This window comes from Miscanthus floridulus, chromosome 6 (genome assembly GCF_019320115.1).
Source record: "Miscanthus floridulus cultivar M001 chromosome 6, ASM1932011v1, whole genome shotgun sequence".
NCBI classification, from domain to species: Eukaryota; Viridiplantae; Streptophyta; class Magnoliopsida; order Poales; family Poaceae; genus Miscanthus; species Miscanthus floridulus.
In genome coordinates, this window is record NC_089585.1 from 118,236,520 (window position 1) to 118,258,017 (window position 21,498).

The 21,498-nt window shown below is 45.4% G+C and overlaps 3 protein-coding genes and 1 long non-coding RNA gene across 5 annotated transcripts; 3 read left to right on the top strand and 1 right to left on the bottom strand.

Annotated features, from left to right (window-relative positions):
• The first annotated feature begins 223 nt into the window (after positions 1 to 223).
• Positions 224 to 4,164, top strand: LOC136459279 (proteasome subunit alpha type-3-like). 2 transcript variants are annotated; one of them, XM_066459155.1, is made up of 11 exons: positions 224 to 479; positions 776 to 924; positions 1,027 to 1,066; positions 1,177 to 1,260; positions 1,606 to 1,679; positions 1,750 to 1,836; positions 1,943 to 2,027; positions 2,226 to 2,272; positions 3,159 to 3,224; positions 3,760 to 3,850; positions 3,940 to 4,164. In XM_066459155.1, exons 2-11 carry the CDS (start codon positions 821 to 823, stop codon positions 4,009 to 4,011), a joined length of 750 nt encoding a protein of 249 aa, XP_066315252.1. In that variant the 5' UTR covers positions 224 to 479; positions 776 to 820; the 3' UTR covers positions 4,012 to 4,164. The 2 variants fall into 2 exon arrangements, with proteins under 2 accessions (XP_066315252.1, XP_066315251.1); XM_066459154.1 differs by having other exon boundaries at positions 228 to 479; positions 773 to 924.
• Positions 4,165 to 13,782: 9,618 nt separating this feature from the next.
• Positions 13,783 to 14,674, top strand: LOC136459280 (uncharacterized). Its single transcript, XM_066459156.1, has one exon. It carries the CDS (start codon positions 13,942 to 13,944, stop codon positions 14,326 to 14,328), a length of 387 nt encoding a protein of 128 aa, XP_066315253.1. The 5' UTR covers positions 13,783 to 13,941; the 3' UTR covers positions 14,329 to 14,674.
• Positions 14,675 to 17,631: 2,957 nt separating this feature from the next.
• LOC136461099 (protein FAR1-RELATED SEQUENCE 5-like) lies at positions 17,632 to 19,501 on the top strand. The gene is made up of 3 exons (XM_066460547.1): positions 17,632 to 18,873; positions 19,198 to 19,374; positions 19,466 to 19,501. The coding sequence occupies exons 1-3, from the start codon at positions 17,632 to 17,634 to the stop codon at positions 19,499 to 19,501; spliced, it is 1,455 nt and encodes a 484-aa protein (XP_066316644.1).
• Positions 19,502 to 19,638: 137 nt separating this feature from the next.
• Positions 19,639 to 21,123, bottom strand: LOC136459281 (uncharacterized). Its single transcript, XR_010760163.1, has 3 exons — positions 20,221 to 21,123; positions 20,061 to 20,138; positions 19,639 to 19,960 (listed from the first exon to the last, which is right to left on the bottom strand). It is a non-coding gene; the product is annotated as an uncharacterized lncRNA (long non-coding RNA).
• Positions 21,124 to 21,498: the final 375 nt, after the last annotated feature.

Consider the following 21,498-nt stretch of genomic DNA (forward strand, 5'->3'; position numbering starts at 1 on the left):
GATTGGAAATCTTCTTTTTACATAGTGCCAAAGTTGAGAGTTGGAAGCGACTAAACGAGGCCTCGGCTAGTCTCGGGTATAGCAATGGGCGTGGCGAAGGGCGCCTCCCTTCCTAGTTGCATTTAAAGGCCGGAGGCCTCTTTAGCTCTGGCCCAGGTCGACCTTGTTTTCTTTTTCGCTAGCCCAACAGAGAACCTTCCACGGCCCTGCTAGAGATAGTTTAACAATCGAAATAGAAACAGAAACAAAAATCATCAGAGTGAGAGTTCATCTTCTTCTCCAAGCTGATTTCTGCTTGTTAGCTGCTAGGTACTCACGTCAACGGAAAATCTCGCGTTCCCCTCCTCTCCAGTCGCTCCGCCTCCCGCAGCCCCGCTTACCTCTTTGGCTCTAGTCTGTCCCTCTCTCGTTTCTTTCCTGTCGGCGACGGCTGGGGTGCTGCGCCGCTCTCACCTTCGCCGGCGACGAGCATCCACAAGGTACGCCATCTTCCCTTACCTCCTTCCCACTGTGCGAAACCGAGCACCCCCAAACCCTAATTTGATCTATTTTTATCCGGATCTGACCCAATTGCATGCATATGTGTTATACCCCTACCTTCGATCTTTGCAAAAGAATTTTAAAAAAAGGTATAAATATGTACCCGTGTCCTATACTCGATCCGCCCCTGGTGGGTTTATGTCCTGTGGTGTTGTGTAATGGTGATATATGTTTATTTACTGATGAATTTTGTGTGGATTATTTCACTGGGGTTTTGGTGTTTCGTTTGCAGTAGTGATCTCCTTACTAGCGGCGTAGAGGTGACGAAAAAGCCTTGACAATGAGCAGCATAGGCACAGGTTATGATCTGTCTGTCACCACCTTCTCTCCAGATGGCCGCGTCTTCCAGGTCGAGTATGCCACGAAGGCTGTCGACAACAGCGGGTTAGGTTTCACTGCCTCCCACTTCCTATTTTGTTTTGCTTCACTTGTTCCCTTTTTTTTTTCTAAGTATCTTATTGATGAAGCCATGGTATTTGTGAAAAGGACTGTTGTTGGGATCAAGTGCAAAGATGGCATTGTTCTGGTAAGATAAGATTGGGCTTTCTCATCCCCCTGCGCCATTCAGTTCGGTTCTAAAGTTGTTTGAGTTGCTCAAGTCTTGACTGGATTGCAATTTGGTGGTTGGTCTTTTAGGGTGTCGAGAAGCTAGTAACCTCAAAGATGATTCTGGAGGGGTCAAACCGGAGGATCCATTCAGTGCACCGGCACTTGGGCTTGGTAATGCCTTTACAAGTGACTCAAGATCGATAATGGTCTTGATGTAAAATCATGCTGTGGATGAAAAAAATACAGGACCAAGATTGAGTTCTGCTTGGGCCTTCTAATCTGTACTATTAACGATTGAATATAGGAGCAAGATAGAAAAAGCATGCTCTATTATCTGTTTTCCTATATAATCAACCGTTGATGCAAAGTAGTAAAGATGTATCTATTGAGATCTTATTTTTCTTTTAGATTTTCTTACAGTGATGCCTTTTCTCTTCTTGCAAAGCTCCATATTCCATTAGCCACTTTTTATGAATCGTGTATGTTTTCACAAATTACTTTTATGCTCAATTGCAGGCTGTTGCTGGTTTGGCAGCAGATGGCAGGCAAATTGTTTCAAGGACCAAATCAGAAGCTGCCAGTTATGAAAAGTAAGCACCTAGTCTTTTACACCCTGCGAGATCTTTTATATGATTATGTTCTAAAACTTTAATGCACCAGGGTCTATGGAGAACCCATTCCTGTGAAGGAATTGGCAGACCGTGTGGCAAGTTATGTTCATCTTTGCACGCTGTACTGGTGGCTCAGGTAATATTCAACAGTAGTGGCCCATAAATACTGGAGGCATGACTTCTATTCATCAAACATTATTTTTGGCTACTGCTCAACCCTAACTTGGTTTCTGTTGTATCAGACCTTTTGGTTGCGGTGTTATTCTTGGAGGTTATGATAGGGATGGGCCACAGCTCTACATGATAGAGCCCTCAGGAGTTTCCTATGTAAGTTGTTACTGTATTACATAGTTGTATCAATGTGAGTACGTAGGCTTATGGCTTTAGCTTTTACATGAATTATGCATTCCACCAGTCACGCGTTCATGTTCGGTATGGATGACCTTGTTTTTAAGTTGCATTACGCATTAGGAGTCTTGTGAATTTGAAATACATAGTGTTTATTGACTTTAAAAACTTGAACAGAAGTACTTCGGTGCTGCATTAGGGAAGGGAAGACAGGCTGCAAAGACGTAAGCTTACCATTTTTTTATTTCGTTTTTAGTGCTCTCTTTGTTTCTTGTTCTGTTGCCAATGCATAAATCAAATAAACATTTATTGCCTTTTATTGTAAAAGCGGATATAATTACAACCTATTCCCTCCAATCACAAACAAGTGCTGTTGGCACATTCCTCAAAAGCTAAAACACCTGTAACTAGTAGTTTTTGTTACAAAATAATTACAAAACATAGGAAAAGTATTACTTTTAGGAAACTACATTATGAGACAAATGTACTCATATCATTTTCAAATACCCAAACTCAACATAAAAAGTAATATGCAACCAAAGTTTAGACTGATTGACTTAGGACACCTAAAAATGTCATATATTTGTGGCTTCGGGGAGTAGCTCGCTGACAAGGAAATCAAAAGAGAAACTAGTACCCTCCATATATCAAACTGTTCAATAGTTTGAATTATTTGGTAGCTATGTTCTTTCAATGGAAGTTAAAGATTTTCAGGCCATATAGAATAGTGACTATACCATTACATTGTGAAATGATCTTTGTGCATAAGCTTCCTTTGTATGTTCATTGATTAGAGTTAACCATTAAACATATAGGAAGGATCCATTAATATAATTGCAGCTCACATTTTACACACTATCTCAGTTTTTATGTATATCCTTCCTTTTATTTTTCCAATCAAATATTGGCTTTTAAAATAATCTGATGGAAGTAATTATTGAATTTAGCTTTTGTGTTCCATAATATTTTTAACAAGAATACTTATACAACTACTGTTAAATTTACCTCTGGAAAATTTTCTTGTTTCTGTGAGACACTTCTTTCTATTTTCCTACTATCGATGGACCTCAGAATGATTCTGAAGCCAACTGTTTGATTCTTGTCTTGCAGTGAGATAGAAAAGTTGAAACTTTCAGAGCTTACCTGCCGAGAAGGCATTGTTGAAGTTGCAAAGATGTATGTCTAAGTCTATTTTCCCATAATAGTACAAATTTTCCACTTCATGAATTTTTGTTTTCATTTTACTTATTCCCGGGAATGCATGTTGTGGCTATAGCTTTGCTTGCATTCGTTTTGCTGTAGATTATCGGCTTGAGTCACTGTTCTACATTGTTCAATGTCATTCTGGAAATCTGCTGTTCATATTTATACACAGCCTGGCAAAGGGTGTTCCCAGTTATTATTGTTTAGTCATTAAGGTCTTCTGTGAGGACATTTTTTTTTTGTACTAAACATTTTTATATCAAAAGCTTGCTGGTAGGAGCGTTATCAGTAGAAAAGTGCTTAGAAATATCATAATTGCACTGTAGCTTTGATAATACTACAAACTATTGTCATGTACTCTTGTTAGTTGCGAAGCACATGCTAGTTTACATCTTATTTAAGATATTGCCAAGTTGCTTTTATATTTTCCTGCTTATATGACGCCAATGAACCTGAAAAGGCTACTGCTCTTCAAAATTTACGTTCTGACAAAATGTTCCCAATGCAGAATTTATGGAGTACATGACGAAGCCAAGGACAAAGCTTTTGAGTTGGAGTTGAGTTGGATCTGTGATGAATCGAAGCGCCAGCATGAGAAGGTACTGTGGGATATTCACATGAAGAATGGCCTCTGTATGTTTCTCCATTTGAATTTAAAGCTAAACTTCTTTGCTCACCTGTCATATAGGTCCCAAATGACCTGTTGGAGCAGGCCAAAGCTGCTGCTCAGGCAGCTCTTGAGGAGATGGATGCTGACTAAGAAACAAGATGATATGCCCAAACTTCATGTTTTGGTGATGTTGAAATCTTTGATCCCTTTGGGGTGACAGACTGGACATGGCCAATTTGTCTGATTTTATTTTGATGTCATGTAAAAACTTCGTTTATGGAAATTTGAACATGGATTGACTGATATCAGAGCTGTTGCATTCTTTAGGGACTTGCCCTTAGACGATGCCTGTTTTCATCCCTCGAGCAACATGCGGTCTCTTACACATGCAAACTGAACTGCGTCTCAGTTCGCACCAGTAGCAGGGCAAGCGTAAATCAGAATTTTAACTGTTTCTTGATGCACAAGGTACTCTTCTGTTTGCCATATGGTTAGCAGATTTTGCAACTGTGCTATCTTTTGATATGTGTGTGATCGCATAGTTCGCACCAGGGCTTAGATTGGAATTATCAAAAGTAGTACTCCTAAATGGGCATTAAATTAAGGTATCATGTGTAGGTGCATGTTAAAGTAATCGTCGCTCTTACAGAGGAGGCAATCTTCATCAGTTCCTCGGTTGATATTCACGCTAGGATAAGAAAACACACACCGAAATTTCTTTACCTAAAATTCACGTTATTCTTATGCAATAAAATAAAAATTATCTAGTGGCCCTTTTAGTTGTTATAAGTTAAACTTTTCTAATTTTGATCAAGTTTATTTATAGAAAAATGCATGAGTATCAAACTAATATTATCCTTACACTTGAAATAGTTCATTTATTTGGCATTATGTTACCTAGAACAAAAGTTACGGTCTACGATTGTTCGTCCGGCTGGACGCGCGCCTTCGCTAGGCCTGCCGACCAGGTTTGATCGGCCTAACTCCCCTCACGGCTTCCCCATTTTATTTTTAGACAAATCTGGACGCTTCGCTTTCCTATTCTCCTGTTGCGGTCGATTCCGCCGGGACGGACCCGCCTCGTGCTGCGCACCCTGCCGTGCCTCGCGCTGCGCTCCCCCGCGCCGCATCAATGAGCCTTCATTGGGCAACAGCAAGTAGATGAGCACATGTTGCGACTATATGCTTCATGCGTTTCATATGTATGTTGCATATGTTTTATCTGGATGTTGCAAAAGTAGATATGGTGTTGCATATGTTGCAATGGCTATACATGTATGTTTCAAATGTTTTAGCCGTTTCAAACGTATGTTGAAATTGATTTATCTGGATGTTGCATATGTTGCACTGGCTGTACACGCATGTTGCTATTATATGTTTCAAATGTTTCAACTGTTTCAAACGTATGTTGCAACTATTTTATTTGGATGTTGCATATGTTGCACTGGCTGTACACACATGTTACTATTGTATGTTTCAAATGTTACAGCTGTTTCAAACGTATGTTGCAAGTGTTTTATCTGGATGTTGCATATGTTGCAGTGGCTATACGTATATGTTGCAAGAGTATGTTGTAAATGTTTCATCTGTTTTGGACGAATGTTACAGCAAATGCTTTATGTCGCAAGTGTTCCATGAGCAGGCACGGGAAGTGGGCACAATGGAGGTGGTCCCCTCGGGCGCACCGGTCCCCATGTGGACGCTTTCGACGCGTCCCTCAAGGGTACCTGCCATAAAACATTCTCGGGAGGGGTGATGGCTCCCCCTGCTGGAGTCAGAGTCGGAGGGCGACTCTGAATCTCCCATGAGAAGGTCATGGAAAGATTCTGTGACATATTCGGTCATCCCTACGAACTCGTCGTTCGTAGGGGATGGGTGCATGCGCTGCGCCACGAGGTGGCCAACGGTCCCCGCAGCATTGCGCAGACCGAGCGGGAACACTGTCGGGGTGCTCCAGATGAGGTTTTTTGGGGAGAGCGGTTCCCCTCCGGTAAGCTGCGTCATGACGTTGGCGAACTAGAAGGTGAGGCAGCGCAGGTCCTCCCGGGACGGTCGGGGTCCCAGGAAGGCATCGAGCTGGCGCTCTAGTCTCCCATAATCGAAGCCGAGGAGCTGGTCGCTCCTGGGGGCGCGAACCTCCGGCGCGTGCAGCTACAACTCCTCTAGCGCCTCGACGATCGCGTCGAGGCCGGCGGAGTGGAGAGGCTGGATGGCGACGGAGGCCTGCGACAACTCTCTATCGTGACGACGAAATCTAGGTTCCCGAAGCGCACATGTGCGCCCGGGATCCAGCTGACGCCGTGACTAGCCATCTGACGCCTGATGTGGACGTCGAGCACAAAAAGCCCCTACCTGACGCGTGAACTGTCGGTTTTTTGGATCACCGGCTAGTAAATTTGTATCTACACGTCTGGCCCGGATGGTGTGCTCGGAGGACACAAGGATTTATACTGGTTCGGGCGGAATGTCCCTACGTCTAGTCTACTGCTGCTCATGTTACCGACACTGGTTTGTAGTAGGGGTTATAAACGAGCGAGAGAGGGAGAAGTTCCCAAGTCTCTGGTGAAAAGATCGAATGGAGTTGAGTCTTGCTGAGCTTATTCAGTCGTGTGCTCGTTAGCTGTCTCTCTTCTTGGGGTGTTCTGCTTCCCCTTTTATATGTGGAGGGGAAGGTGCAGGTTATAGAGAGAAAGAAGGAGAAAAGCAAGGGAGAAGAAGGCCTCCAAGGCCACCGGGTCCTTCTCCTTCATGCGGGTCCCGCCGACGCTGTCGATGGTGACGGGGACGGCTCCACGTCAGGCTCCTGTTCACCATTGGTGCCATGCCCTGGCGTCATCAGCTGGTCGTGGCGTCCTCAGATACCTTCTTCGGGTATCCCTAATACCGATACCCGATACCATGGATCTTCCTAGATTCTCAAGTTGTTGTCGTCCCCAATTCTCCAGAGCATACCTTGCTTCATAACCTCTAAGCCTCTCAGTACACTCCGCCAGGTATACGACATCCCGGCCTTTGGTCTTGCCTCTAGCACAGAGGTGTTGGCGAAATATTTAGCTTTGAATATTGTAGCAGAACCGCCTAATCTAATGCCTGCTAGGAGTGCTCATCTTCCATTAGACACTAAGCACTTGAGGAACACTAAATTACTGGTTCCGTCGGGCACACCCTAGGGGAGAACCCGAAAATCCACATTTTTGCCATCAGGATTACAAATGAGAGAATAAAGCTTACATCATTCTTAACCATTTCTTACATCACTTTACATGTACATCAGAGTATAACATTTATTTACTATAACAGCGGAATGTAATTATATTATCAGAGTTATGAATAACTTAATGTAACAGCGGAATATAAACATGTTAACAGAGTTATGACAATTTAAATTAACAGCGGAATGTAAACATGTGATCAAGATTATAGCGGAAATAAATATCTATTCATGACATGTTGAAGTATTGATATATAACAACTATGACAACATATTATAAACTTTCATTTATAAAAACATTTGGTGAGAGTTGTAAATAACAACTACGATCGCAGCGTAAAGGAATCCTCGCTGAGCCCACCAGGAGGTATCCACACACAAGGGTCAGCTTTAGCATCCACCTGTCACCTGTAACAGGGGGAATAAAAACCCTGAGTACTCAATTGTACTCAGCAAGACTTACCCGACAGGAGGAAAGAAAAGACTCCAATGATATGCAAGGCTATCTGGCTTGTGGGTTATTGCATTTGCGGGAAGCATTACTAAGCGTGCGTCCTTATATTCGATTTTTATTTATAGCCGCATTGGTTCATTAACTAACCATTCTATGTAAGCACATGTGCTACTTTCAAGCAGGTGGTAAGCAATCAGATTTTCCTTTTCCATCTTCTATCTTTCATCTTTCAGTTCTTACTACGATGTTAAACCGTAGATAAGCCGTACCGGATCGTCCGGCGATTCGCGAATCAATGCCCCCAGCTGGGTACCCCGAAAACACACGCCCCGCTTATACCCCAGGCACAAGCAGGACCAACCCATCACTCTCCTGTCCTGGGTGTCCAGATCCCCGTCCAAACTGGGACTCCAAGCCCCCGCCCCTGAGTCCCGGACTCAGTGCGGTGCAAGGACCTCCTCCACCAAAATAAAACCCTAACAGTCGGTCCAGAAAGAGCCAGATCCGCGACAAGAGAGCAACAAGTCTTCCAAGCGCCCATACACAAGTACGTGCTCGGAATAATAAGTCTGTGACCTACCTAGAGCTTTATACAACGATCGGTCCTTAACCGACCAGACAGGGAAAAAACGGTGTAACCAAGCTATGACCCGCATCCGCGGCGACACAACTTCTTACACCCATCAATACCCAAACCATATCCCTGCCCAGTCACCATTTTCCTTTTCACCATTTATATTTTCCAAGTGATAATAATAAAGTAACATATTTCCTATCTCTCGCGAGTGACAGGTAATCACTCGACTTCTACCGGAGACCTGTAGCATAGCAATCTATATGATCCTGTAATACTAGTAAGACTCATAAGATAAAGAAATATATATGCAAGTGGATTTCATTCAACTCCTTAAAACTTAATGCACAAATATAATGTAAAACTACAGAAAAGTATGGGTTATGCACCGGGGATTGCCTGGGTAAAATATAATCAGAAGTTAGCTTTCCATCATGGCGACATGATCTCTAAAAGCACCATTTCTCCAACAACTTCCGATGACTCCGTGATCCATCGACGTCCCTATTATAATATGCAATGTAATGCAATGCAAAGATATAATTAATTGACTGCAATCGTGACTCGTATAAATACGCTTTATGCCTCTCAAGTTAACAATCTAGTTCTAACGACGACCGTACTTAGGCTACATATTCATGCTATCGGATAAGACACTATTTCCCCAACAATTATTTTCGTTACATAAACCCAAGTTGTTGCTTTATTTTATTTTATCAATTTAACCTTTATTCGAAATGGACACCATTATCTATCTAGCAATCAACTATTCTGGAGCTACAAAATTTACGGTGGGTATCTAATATTGCTAGGAGCCTACTGTAAAAATTTCAGATCCAACACTATTACTAATTTACCATAACAATTTCTACAAGTTTATATTTTTATAATGTTAAGTACCTCAAATTAATTATATAGCTCCCAAAAATATTATCAAACTATGTGAACAAAATATACTAACAGGTAGATCATGATTCTAGGAGATTAACCAAAACTGGTTTGACATTTTTATAATTTTTCTACTATTTATTTTGAATTTCCAAACATGCAGCCGGTTATTAAACTTGCAAAACACCGAAAAAGAAAGCTAAAACTCCTTGGGCCCGAAACGGCCCAGCTCAGCCTGGTCCAGCGGACGCGTGGCTCCAGCGAGGCCCACGGCGGCGAGCTGGTTCGGCCCGTAGGCGCACAGCGCGCGCGCGGCCCAGCGGCGCCAGAGCCGGCCGGTCCAGACAGGTAAAAGGCCTAAGCGGCGCGGCGGCCCAAGCGCGGCATGGACGCGAGCGGCCCAGTAGCGGGTGGTGGTAGGCCGGCAGCTGGCGCGGTTAGGCCAAGCGCGCAGGCTGCGGCCCAACAGCCAGCCCACGCGGCCATGAACCAGAGAGGGCGCGTACATTTTGCAGAAATGACCCTACAGTTCTACGAAACCGCTCCGCAGTCCAGTATACCCTATTCATCAGAGCCTAGCGTTTCGCGTTTGGATCCAAAGAAAAACTCTATTCCCGTTCCTCACCTTATCTTCTTCTTTCGATATAGAGCAGAGGCAGAAGAGCCGAGGACGCCAGCCGCCGACCTCAAAAACGGCTCGCCGACGACGGCGCTGTCGCGGGTCGGCGCGTGGGGCAGCGAGGGCACCAGCCGCACCCGAGGGCGTAGGCGTCACGGCCAGGGACAGCCTGAGGCGGTCCAGCCACGAGCGCAGGCGACCGACAGGGGCGCATGGAGGCAGAGGGCAGCGGCGGAGACGCTGCGGGTCGTAGCGAGTCAGGACGGCGTTTCCGAGTGGCGCGCGGGCCACGGTGAGGTGGTGGTGCGGAGCATGCAGGGCTCGGGCGCGCTATGGGGCGGCGGTCCGGAGCGACCATGGGGCGGCTCTGGTGGTGGGAGCTCGTGGGTCGCGGCTGGCGAGGCGATCTGAGAAGGGGGCGGCGGCGTGGATCAGCAGAAACGGCGCGGCAGTGGGGGCACACGTGCTCGCGCATGGTGGCAGGGGCGAACTGGCTCGACAGCGGGACGCTCCGGAGGTGGAGACGCGCGAGGCGCCGTTGGGCTGCGGCACACAAGGACGGCGAGGGCGCGTCGGGTCCGGCGCGACCGTGGGACACGCGCGGTCGCGCCCGTACGCGAAGACCGGACAACGTCGGCGGAAGGCGCGGCAACGGACGCGGCCGAGAAGGACGAGCAGGAGTGGCGCGTACGCCCGCACATGGGAGGGCCGAGGGAGAGCAGAGCTGTGGCGTCGGCGGTTGCTGCGGTCCAGAGCGTGGAAGGAAAAAAAGAGGGGGCGCTTGTGCCAAGCGAGAGCAGCAACAGCGGCTCGGAGTTGACCCCAGCACAGAGACAGACAACAGCGGAGTGAAATAAAGAGTCGGACAGAGACATGCCACATCAGGCAAGCAGAGGGAGGGAGAGTGGACTGCCTTGTGCGCATGCCTGTGTCAACATAACGCGACGAGGAGACATGGCCGGCGTAGCGTGGCTGGCACGGACGAGACGGCGGCCGCAGAGACAAACAAGGCAGTACACGGCAGCAGATGCATTCATGACGCCGCAGAGCTGACACGACGGAACTGGCAGTGAGACAGAGAAAGACAAGAAGCGTTGAAAAGCAGGCACGCGAGAGAGCAAGGGAAAGAATCCTGCTGCCTGAATGATCGGTGCGACAGGCGCTACATAAAAATATCGGACACGACGCAAGCGAATGATAGAAGGACAGGGGCGCAGGCAAACGGACACGCCGTGGTGTAGAGCAATGCAGAGCCACGATGAGAGATGTGACGATAAAATTTCCATGCAACGAGTACGCGGTACACCAAGGAAAATAAACGAAGTTGCTGCGCTCTCTCTCTCATCCGTTCGTGCTTATCGAAAATAAACCTGTGAGTCTATGAATTGGATTTTATTTATAAAAGTTTGATTTTTATGCTTAATTTAACAGAACAAACCGTTCACTGGCATCGTCGTGCGACATTCCTAAATATTTCTATGCACTGCGTAATTGAACTTGAACGTTTATTCGAGTCCCCAAAATTGGGTCACCGGATTCACTTATCACATCAAGTATGTTTAAATTAAAAATTTCGAGAAACTTGTTTTCGAAATTTGACTTAGGCCTAAATCACGGTGCTAAACGAGCTCGTAACACCAGGGGTGTTACAAGTACTCAGCACAGGGAGTTGGGGAATTGCCAAAGCCTCCAGCATTGTTTAGCAAGCATTGATTTTATTGGATTCATTCATTGTTCCATGTCATTCTAGAAAGCTATTGCTCATATTTGTGCATTATCTGGCAAAGGGTTTACCTGGTTATCATTGTTTAGTCATTATGAGAACTTATGTCATTCTGTGAGTACATTCCTTTTATACTAGAATTGTTTATATTGAAAGTTTGCTGGTAGGAGTGTTATTAGTAAAAAACTGCTTAGTGCTTGGAAATATAATGATTGCACTGTATTAGTTTTTTAATACTGCAAACTATTGGCATAAACAATCTTAAAACAACTCTTATTACAGCAGAGGTACATGATAGTAACATCTTACCTCAAGTGATCCTAAGTTGTGGTTGTTTTGACTTTGATATCTAAAGATACCGAGTTTCTTTCGTATTCCTGCTTATAATTGATGAAATGAACCTGAAAAGGCCGCTGTTCAAATTTTGCATTATGACAAAACCTGCCCAATGCAGAATTTATGGAGTGCATGACGAAGCGAAGGACAAAGCTTTTGAGTTGGAGTTGAGCTGGATCTGTGATGAATCGAAGCGCCAGCATCAGAAGGTACTGTGGGACATTCATATGAAGAATGATCTCTGAATATTTTTCGACGTGAATTTATTGTAACTGTTTTTTGCTCACTTGTCATACAGGTTCCAAATGAACTGTTGGAGCAGGCCAAGGCCGCTGCTCAGGCAGCTCTTGAGGAGATGGATGCTGACTAAGAAACACCATTGCTAGGCCCCAACTTGTTTCATCTTTCGGTGCTTTTGAAACCTTTGATCCCTTTTGGGCTGAAGGGTGGACCTGGCAAAAAATTGTCAGATTTTTTTTTAGGGGAAAATTGTCAGATTTTACTTTCAGTGCGATGTAAAATTTCATAGATGTACTTAATGAAACTTGGTTCAGTTCACCGGTTCATGGAAGTTTGCATCTAGACAGGGGATATCAGGGCCGTGTTGTTTACATTCTGGTGGCGGCGCTTGCGTTTTCCATGAACTTGTCCTATGCCTGTTTTCATTCCTTGAGCACCACGAACACGAATTGCTTGCCTCTGTACCAGTTACGCGCCCTGAACTGCGTTTCTGCTCGAACCAGGAGCTGGGGACAGGAGTTCAGCTAGTTTTTGAGGTTTTAAACTCTGCTATTTTCCGTATGGCTAGCAGACTAGTGTAAACGTGGCCCTTTGTTTTATTTGTGAATCGCATAGCTAGCACCAGGGCTTAGATTGGAATCATCAAAAGAAAATTTAGCCAACCCATCGAAGAAAGCGAAAGCGAACAAAGCACGAATGATTCAGGGTAAAGTAAGGTATATATCATGCAGGCCAGCAGGTGAATGGTAAAGTAACCCCTTCGCTTTCACTTCACTTACTGAGGAGGCAATCTTTAACAACCTTTTCAGTTAACATCTCCGGCACAATGTAACGAGTCGAAGTTATCGTTTGAGCATCTTCAAAAGCTCCTTGAAAATTACTCGGTAACCAATGATTATACTAAGTGAACAATATAAATACATAATTCTGTTTTTATCCTTTTCTAATACTTTCTAATAATTAGCTTCCTAAATATTGAAAAGGGGCGAAGAGGACGTTCAGACAGATGTCAAGCGCATATTTAGGAGTCGAGGAGATTTACTAGCTTAAGGAGTTTAGATATAAAACTGTTGGAGGCTTGTTTTTTCTTTTTGTTAGAAAATGAATTAGAGTAACTTCATATGTTTTCTATAATTAACTTGCTAATTCAATAAGTTTAGCAAGTTAAAAAAAGTAGCAACCACAAATTATTTTTCCCTCCAATAATTTTCTATATTAGCATTCTAAATGATTTTGTATTGGGAACTCTAAACTATCTCTAACCAACCAATTTTTTTTTTTAATAATTTCTTTGACACTTATCATTTTCTCACCTGGAACCTTTACTTTTTTTCTTAATTTACTCATGTGTCCAATTTACTCTAATCTTCTAAGAAAAACTTGGGATATGGAGCGGATACGGAGTGTCTCTCGACTACATAAACTTACTAGTTAGAGAGAATACTTAACAAAATTTTATTTTTAAGGAGCTTTTTACCAAACGGTTGGAGGAGACTTTTTCCTTTTTTGCTAAAAAAATTCAAAATAGAGAGTTTACAATACTCCTGGAGATGCTCTTATGGAGTCATTTTGAGAAGCTCTACAGATGAAGAAACAAAGAAAGAAATAACGAGAAAAATCGCACAAATTCTCTTCCTTATTAACGTTGTTTTTAAACAAAATCTATTACCAATATGGATTTTTTTTTGCGAATCCCTCGTTGCAGGTTGCGCGTGCCTTAATTAACCCAGCCGATCAGCCAAAAATCGGCAATTGCTATTCTGGGCCAAGGCGAAAAGGGACAAGAGCAGGCGGCCAACCCAACGCCAACGCGGTCCAGCCAAGTCCAACCCAACCCACCCACCCACCGAGTCGGTCGCCGACGCCGACGCGTCGCCAACGGAAACTTCTCAAAGCGCCGACGGGTTCCACCGCGCCCGTAATTTCAAGGGAAACCGTCCCCACCGCCGCGGCCGCCTCCTCACGGACCCCGAAGGCCGCCGTGCCTCCCTCCCCGCCCCTCGCTGGCGCCCATCGGCCGCCGGCGACGCCCGGCATGCCGCCCTCGCGCCTCGTCCACCTCATCCTCCTCGCCACGCTCTCGCTCCTCCTCGCGCAAACCCTAGCCTCCTCTTCCCCCACGCCCGCCGCGGCGGCGGCGGCGGAGTCCGGCGACCCCTGCGCGGCCGCCGTCGCGGACGGGGACGGCGACGTCCCGCTGTGCCCGGTGCGGTGCTTCCGCCCGGACCCGGTCTGCGGCGCCGACGGGGTCACGTACTGGTGCGGCTGCCCCGAGGCGACCTGCGCGGGGGCCCGCGTGGCGCGCCGCGGCTACTGCGAGGTCGGCGCCGGCTCCGCGCCCGTCTCGGGCCAGGCGCTGCTGCTCGTCCACATCGTCTGGCTCTTCGTGCTCGGCGCCGCCGTCCTCCTCGGCTTCCTCTGATGCGCCCCGCCCCTCCCGTTCCCGCAGGTGTATTCCCCTCCCCGTTATCATTGTGCCGATCTTCTGTTGGCTCTTGCCTTTTTGGTGTGCTGTTGAGGGCTGAGGAATGGTGATGTGACGATTTCGTTGTAATTTTGAGAGGATTCGTCTAGAGATGTAACTCAGTTCTTTCTCAGATCTGTTGGGTTCAGCTTTGCTCTACATTTCGGAGCAGAGCTATGATGATTGGTTGCCAAATGTTGTAGGTTGAGATCATGTAAACAGTTGTAAATTCTTTGCTAGCAAATCGCATTGATCAGATTGTTGTTTTCCAGAAATTTGAGATTGACGGGAAATTGAATTTGAACTGCGATTGTCATCTCAGAGAGCTGCATAAACTAAATAAATCTGAAACTTGCAGGAACCATTGCGTTGTTCTTCGGGCAATCCTTTTTTAAGGAACGATATTTCCAAAAAAAAAAAAAGATGCTATAATGCTTAAGTCAGTGGTCTTGCACATGAACATCATTCTGCATATCCCGCGGCCTTGTTGGGCAGCGACAGCGTTTGGGCCAAATTTCCCCTACTTCCCAAAAATCGCCAACATAGGCGCTGATCCTTTCCAAACTTTCTCGATTTCTTTCAAGATTTCCCTATGGATTTGCACCTGATAGGGGTGGTGGTGCCTGGAAATAGTACCACAGATGAAGCTGTGTATAAATAGTTGTGATATATCATAATTTTTTTGTGTGCATTTGTGTTCAGGATATTTTTGTAGTACTATTCTTGCTTTTGACGGGGTTCTGGTGCCCTCTTCGCTCCTCGAACCCTTCTCAAGCGGCGTTGGCTTAGATGATCACCGTTCAACCACCCAGCACATGTGGATGGGGGTGGATTAGATGGCAATCAAACAAGATCTTAGCTATTTAGGGGGTCCTAATCCAATCCACTTTTGAAAATTAAATCTATTCCAACCCTGATTAGTAAAATCCTGCTCCAACCCTCGCCCTTTTTGAGGCCTAAGCCCTTAGGCTGATTCTACGTAGCGTTTGGTTAGGAGGTAAGTGGAATGTTCTGTCTCCAACTCTAGAGACGAACAGTTTTGTCTAGTCGTTGGTTGAAGGATACGATAGTATCTCTGTTTTTTGTTCGGATTGGGGACGAGGACCGTTCGGCTCGCTGAAACTTGACTGAAATTGACTAAAAAATACTGTTCTGGCTGAAATGTTGTGAGAGAAAAATACTGTTTCGGTTAAAAAAAGAAGCCGAACAAGCCAGATATAAGGTATGCCAGAATGGACGTATGGGTGTGAGGCAGAGTTCGCCCGCGCGGGACGCCTGCTCCTGCGCTTGAGTCTGAGCGAACGAACGCTTATCCCATGTGGGATGACGCTATCTCTGGAAAAAAAAAAGAGCCCAATGGGACGTCTCTGACTCTTGACACCGCTTTTGAAATGGGATATCTCACTTAGGACGGGGGTTCGTTCGCTTGAATTTATCATTCAGCTTACAACAGTTTCAGCAGGCTTTAATGGCAGCCGAAACAGGCTCCTCAACCAAACACACTTAGGCCCTCCTTGGCGCAGCTCCTGGGGGCTCCGGCGCCTCATCTCGCAGCACTGTAGCAGGAGCCGTTTCGGAAATCGAGACAAAAAATGAACTGGAGAGAGCCGGAGCCGGTGAAACCATGATTGCAAGGTTCTCCGGCTTCGCGCTACAGTACTGCTACAGTATCCGGAGCCGGAGCCGGTGAAGCCCTGTCAAAGAGAGCTCTTTGGACTGCCTCTGAGATGGCGTTGGGCTAGTATAGACTATTGAGCTTAAATCGACAACTAGTGCACACTGAATTTTGTTCAACAAACAATGCAGCGAGAATTCTTTCCATCTATTGCAGAGGCAAACAATGGAGCAAACACAGACAGCACAGAGTGCAGGCTGACACTCCAACAACAGTGCCAAACAAGCGTACACAATATATACAACTAAAATGGCTCACTTCAGGAATAGCACTTGCAACATTAAAAAGCCAGACTGAAAAGTACCGCTCGCTGATTTGTTGTGGAAAAAAAATAATGTCTTAAATCCTAAATATCATAGTTGATAAGTTCAAACAAACATAGAGAATACTACTATTTGTCAAAAAAAAAAACTACTAGTACTACTACGTCTAAAGAAACAAACAACCTCAAGAGAGATCCATGCATCACTCGTCGTCCTGCAAAACCAGCTTTGTATTAGCCTGGACTGTATGAACTACTTGTGTGGCTGCTCCTTCTTTCTATTCACTAAAATATGTCGATTAGATTAGTATTTTTATTTAGGGAATTTGGTGTTTCTGCTCTATGCTACAAACTCCTATGATGATTTTATCCTACTTTTTTTTTAACTTTGTACATGCTCATTACCTCCCCTTAGGGTGGTGAGTTCGAGTCTCAAGGGACTTACTCTTTATTTGTGGTTTCGGCCGCAGTGACAAGAGAAAAAAAACTTCCTCATCTGACCCACATTTAAAGCACAAATCTGTGGTTAGCTCATCTCACAGAACTATGGTACAGCTATGTATGAACGGAGCAAGAATTCAGGGGTTTTCTCGAGAAAATCTTCTTAAACCAAAATACCTAGGAGCTGTGTAGCCACGTAGACCGAGTTTTTTTTTAAAATTTTGTGATTTTAACGAAGTAGCCGTTTACCCGCTCCTCGTAGTACCGCCTACGTTGAGTTGATTAAATGACAAAAAAAAACACTCATGCAAAAGGACATCCATACCCCTCAGATCTTTTTCTCCCTCACCAGTTACTCTTCCCTCTCCTCGGGGAATGAGATCGCCTAACTTCACAGCATACGACTGCACCTACAATCAGCATAATCAGCACCGTCCGCTGCTGATCCAACGTCTCCACGTATAGGCTAAGCACTCTGGCTGTTGTGCTCCTCTGCTACATGGGCCTTGGCCCAAGAATAACACCGCCACTCCCGTATTTGGCGGCGTCTTTTCTTTTTTGGCGCGAATACTGCGTGCTTTCCCGCTAGCGAAGGTTAAGTGTCGGCGTCGGCGTCGGCCATCGGCTTTCTTGCAAGCACGGGCGTCAGGCATCGGCGATCGGCTGTTGCCTGTGTTGTGCACCAGAAATATGTTTGCAGGTTTGCACTGCTTCTCTCCTCTCCACGTGTGTTTGATTGCATCAGTTTTCTTCTAATTTATTTGCTATCCTCTACTACCTCAGCTTATGTTGGAATTGATTAAAGAAGAAATGTCAACTTGCTTTCAGAATATATGAGATGGAAAAAAAGAGGTGTGTGACCCATGCCTGTTTCTTTCTCCCCATGCGTTCAGACACATTTCAGTTGCTTATTGAATATTTCGTGTGCTATAGGGATGAGTTTTCTTCAAATTTCGCACCTCAAGTTGGCATGGAATTCAACAGTACACATGAGGCTTTGTTGTTTTGGGTCAACTATGGTGGTCAAAAATGTTTTGAGGTTAGAAAAAGATACTCAAACAAAAGAAAATCAGATGGAAAGATTAGGTCGTGCAGATTTATTTGTGCGAATGAGGGTCACAGATTGAAAGATAAAAGAGATCATTTAATAAAGTCTCCGAGAGCTGAAACTAGAACTGATTGTGAAGTTCGCATGGGTCTCGTACTAGACCGGGAGAAAGGAAATTATAAAGTCACTGAGGTGATTTTGGAACACAATCACACCCTTCAGTTGCCACAAACCTCACATTTGTTGGTGTCTCAAAGGAAAATTTCAGAGCTACAAGGTTTTGAAATTGAGACGGCTGACGATGCAGGAATTGGACCCAAAGCTGCACATGAGTTGGCTTCTATCCAAGTTGGTGGCTCAGCTCATCTCAGTTACACTCTTCGAGACCACAAGAACTATTTAAGGGCCAAGCGCCAACGTGAGATGGCATATGGTCAAGCTGGAAGCATGCTTATGTATTTTCAAGAAAAAATTGCCGAGAACCCGTCATTCCAATATGCATTGCAAATGGACCGGGAAGAACAAATAGCTAACATTTTCTGGGTTGATGCTAAAATGCTCACTGACTATGCATATTTTGGTGATGTTGTTAGTTTTGATACTACTTTTGGAACAAACAGGGAGAGTAGGCCTTTTGGAATATTTGTTGGGTTCAATCATTTTAGAGAAACTGTGATTTTTGGTGCTGTTCTCATGTACGATGAGACATTTGAGTCCTTCAAATGGCTATTTGAGACCTTTCTAAAAGCACATAATGGCAAGCAACCAAAAACAATCTATACCGATCAAGATGCAGCAATGAGAAAGGCTGTTAAGGAGGTCTTTTTGGAATCTTGGCATGGTCTATGCACTTTTCACATTATGCAGAACGCTGTCAAGCATCTTGCTGAACGTGACGATGAAGAATCAGATACTCCTCCAAAAAGAAAGAATGAAGACAATAAGGAAGAACCAAGTATTCTCGCAGATTTTAGTGCATATATGTATGAGTATGAAGATGAAGAAACATTTCAAGAAGCATTTAACACTATGAGGACAAAGGCCAGCAAGCAAACTTGGTTGGATAGTATATATAAGGTGCGTCCTATTAGTCAACGAGGCACTTGACATGGTTAGCAAGCAAGTCGAAGAAGAAATCATGAGTCTTCCTAGTGCAGTGAATCCAACCAATGTTCCCACAAATGATTCTCCCCCAATTGATTTGTTGAGTACAGCAAGCCTAAAGAAAAAGCACGTGGAAACTAAAACCTCAAAGCGCAAAAAAGCTTGGTTTGAAAAGATGCGCAGAGTTGCAAAGAAAAAGGAAAATGATCCAAAGGTATGTGGTAACACAAAATATATCAGATTTCCTAATACTGTGTTTAATGGGCACATGTTCAGTTTTATTTCTTTTATTTGAAGGAACAAGAAACTGCAAAGAAGGGAGGTAAGAAAAAGAAAAAAGAAGATGCAGTACAAGAAACAACATCAATACAAGACACTGCAGCAGTACAAAATATTTATCCTAGTACTTCTTTGCCCATGAATGAAATGCCTGAACCATACATGACCATCAATACCTTCTCTCAGATATTGAAGGTGATATTTCAATCTAATACACCATTTTTCTAAACCATACATGGCCATCAATACATTCCTCATTTGTTTTTTTGAATCTTTTATTTTGCAGGGGGCAATCACAGATGATGTTATTGCTGACTTCTAGTAGTTTAGGAGAATAGCTTTCGGAAAATAGCCTCCTGAAACATAGATTGTTTAGGAGAATAGTTTTTGGAATAGCCTCCTGAAACATTTCTGCATCTCTGAACATTCTGGGGCTTGCATCTCTGAACGAACAGACCATTTTGTGCATCACTGAACTTGCAACAATCAGTTACTTTTTCTTGAATTCCAGGACAATTTACAACACAATGACAATCTATACAATTTGCATGATTTTTTGTGCTTTCGATACAATCACAAGTTACATAGTAGTCAACACAAGGTGCTTAGCTACATTCCAAAAGTGATCAGGCAAAATCACTCAAAAGTGATCAGGCAAAATCTCCTGGACAGTGAGAGACTGGAGCATCCCGATACCCATCGCCCAGCCCTCTCCTAGATCGCCCAAGGGCCTTCGTCTCTGCCCTGTTCCGGAATACTTGGTAGAAGTAGTAGTAGACACCTGACAGTAACACAAAAAATCAGGCTAAATCACCGGCAAGGATCAGGCAAAATCACTCAAAAAATTCAGACAAGGAAGGGGAAAGAGGAAGGATGCGGACCAGGTACAACTAGCGAGCGGCGCCGTCCTTGAACGCCAGCTTCGAGGGGTCGCGCTCCATCTGCTACCGCGCGTTCACCTACGCCAACAAAAACCTCAAAATTTCAGCAACCGAGAAATCCAGGGCGAAGGTCGGCAACGAGGCGTCGTCAGCCACGTACAGTGTGGAGCGGGTAGATAAGGAGCTGGGCGATGATCCCGCCGCCGGCACCGGCGAGGTCGTTGATCAGCGCGTCTGACATCTCCGCCCGCTCGTAGGAGACCAAAACGAGGATGGCACGTACGGCCGGACGGCGACGGCGGCGCAGCTCGACTAGAACAACGAAGACGGCGGCGTCGATTTTTCTTTATTCACGGGAGCTCTCAGCAACAGCAGGTCTGTGTGGGCTGTGATGGGCCTTTCCATTGTGCAGCCCATGTCACTTTGGTGGGTGTGTCGTCGGATCAGCAACGAATAGCACATATGTGCCTGACTGCAGGTGCAGTCGTTTTCACCGAAGTTAGGTGATCTCGTTCCCTCCTCGGACGCTCAAAGCGTCGTGGATAGGAGCGCTCGCGCGATGCGTCGCCTAGGGTTCCGTCGGCGGCCACTGCAGGGCGGCGCGCCTCCCGGAGGACTTTACCGGCGGCACCCCTCCTTCCCCGCGACGTCCACCCAGGCGTAGGAGCCCTCGCGCGGGCAAGTGCGGTCCCGGGCTGGGCGCCCGGCGGTCGGCTAGGCCCTGTCGGCGCGTCCCCTGGCTGGCGGTGCAGGCGCCTGTCCCCGGCCAGCGACTCCCCCACCCCCACCCCTGCCTCCCCCTGCAGCACTGGGCGCGGCAGCAGCAGAACGAGGGCGCAGATGGAAGTCTGCACGAGCGCGGCATGCTCTTTGCACTTGGCCTCGGAGGTGGTGCAGATGAAATGCAGATCTTGCACTGCGCTCAGATGGAAGCATGGTTAGTGCATTTGGAATTAGGATGTTGTTAAGAAATCGATTTGTATCCACACACACAGGAGAGATAGGGAGGAACGAGAGCTCTCTTTATTCTTTTCACTTCTGGTGACCAAAGTTAGATAGGAGATGCGATGCTCTCCCGGTGAGCAGGCAAACGGGCAGGCAATGCTGCTCATCGGATTCCTCCCGCTAATCACTCTCCCATGCGTTTTGTCTTATATGATTAGCGCTTTTGTCCTATATCATTAGTGAATCACGTGTTTCAACAGTGATCACATATATCGAATCACCCACGTCGATACTTCACGTTTCACAACCATCCCCCTTGGGTGAATCGCGTTTACGTGCGTGCCTCCTCAAAAACTCCCCCAAAAAACTAGTAGGAAAAAAGATAGAAGAAAAGAGTACATTACTTACGATAGCTGTGTTGCATTTGTTGCCTCCTTAAAATTCTTGCGTGAGAAAACCCAGTGAAAATAAACTCGTCAAGAAAAAAAAAAGT

Coding starts and splice junctions, on each gene's coding strand:
- LOC136459279 (XM_066459155.1), top strand. CDS start 821: ATGAGCAGCATAGGCACAGGTTATGATCTGTCTGTCACCACCTTCTCT. Junction 1,067..1,176: donor GCAAAGATGGCATTGTTCTG/GTAAGATAAGAT, acceptor TTGGTCTTTTAG/GGTGTCGAGAAGCTAGTAAC. Junction 1,261..1,605: donor TGCACCGGCACTTGGGCTTG/GTAATGCCTTTA, acceptor GCTCAATTGCAG/GCTGTTGCTGGTTTGGCAGC.
- LOC136459280 (XM_066459156.1), top strand. CDS start 13,942: ATGCCGCCCTCGCGCCTCGTCCACCTCATCCTCCTCGCCACGCTCTCG.
- LOC136461099 (XM_066460547.1), top strand. CDS start 17,632: ATGCGTTCAGACACATTTCAGTTGCTTATTGAATATTTCGTGTGCTAT. Junction 18,874..19,197: donor GGTTGGATAGTATATATAAG/GTGCGTCCTATT, acceptor TTTTATTTGAAG/GAACAAGAAACTGCAAAGAA. Junction 19,375..19,465: donor CCTTCTCTCAGATATTGAAG/GTGATATTTCAA, acceptor TTTATTTTGCAG/GGGGCAATCACAGATGATGT.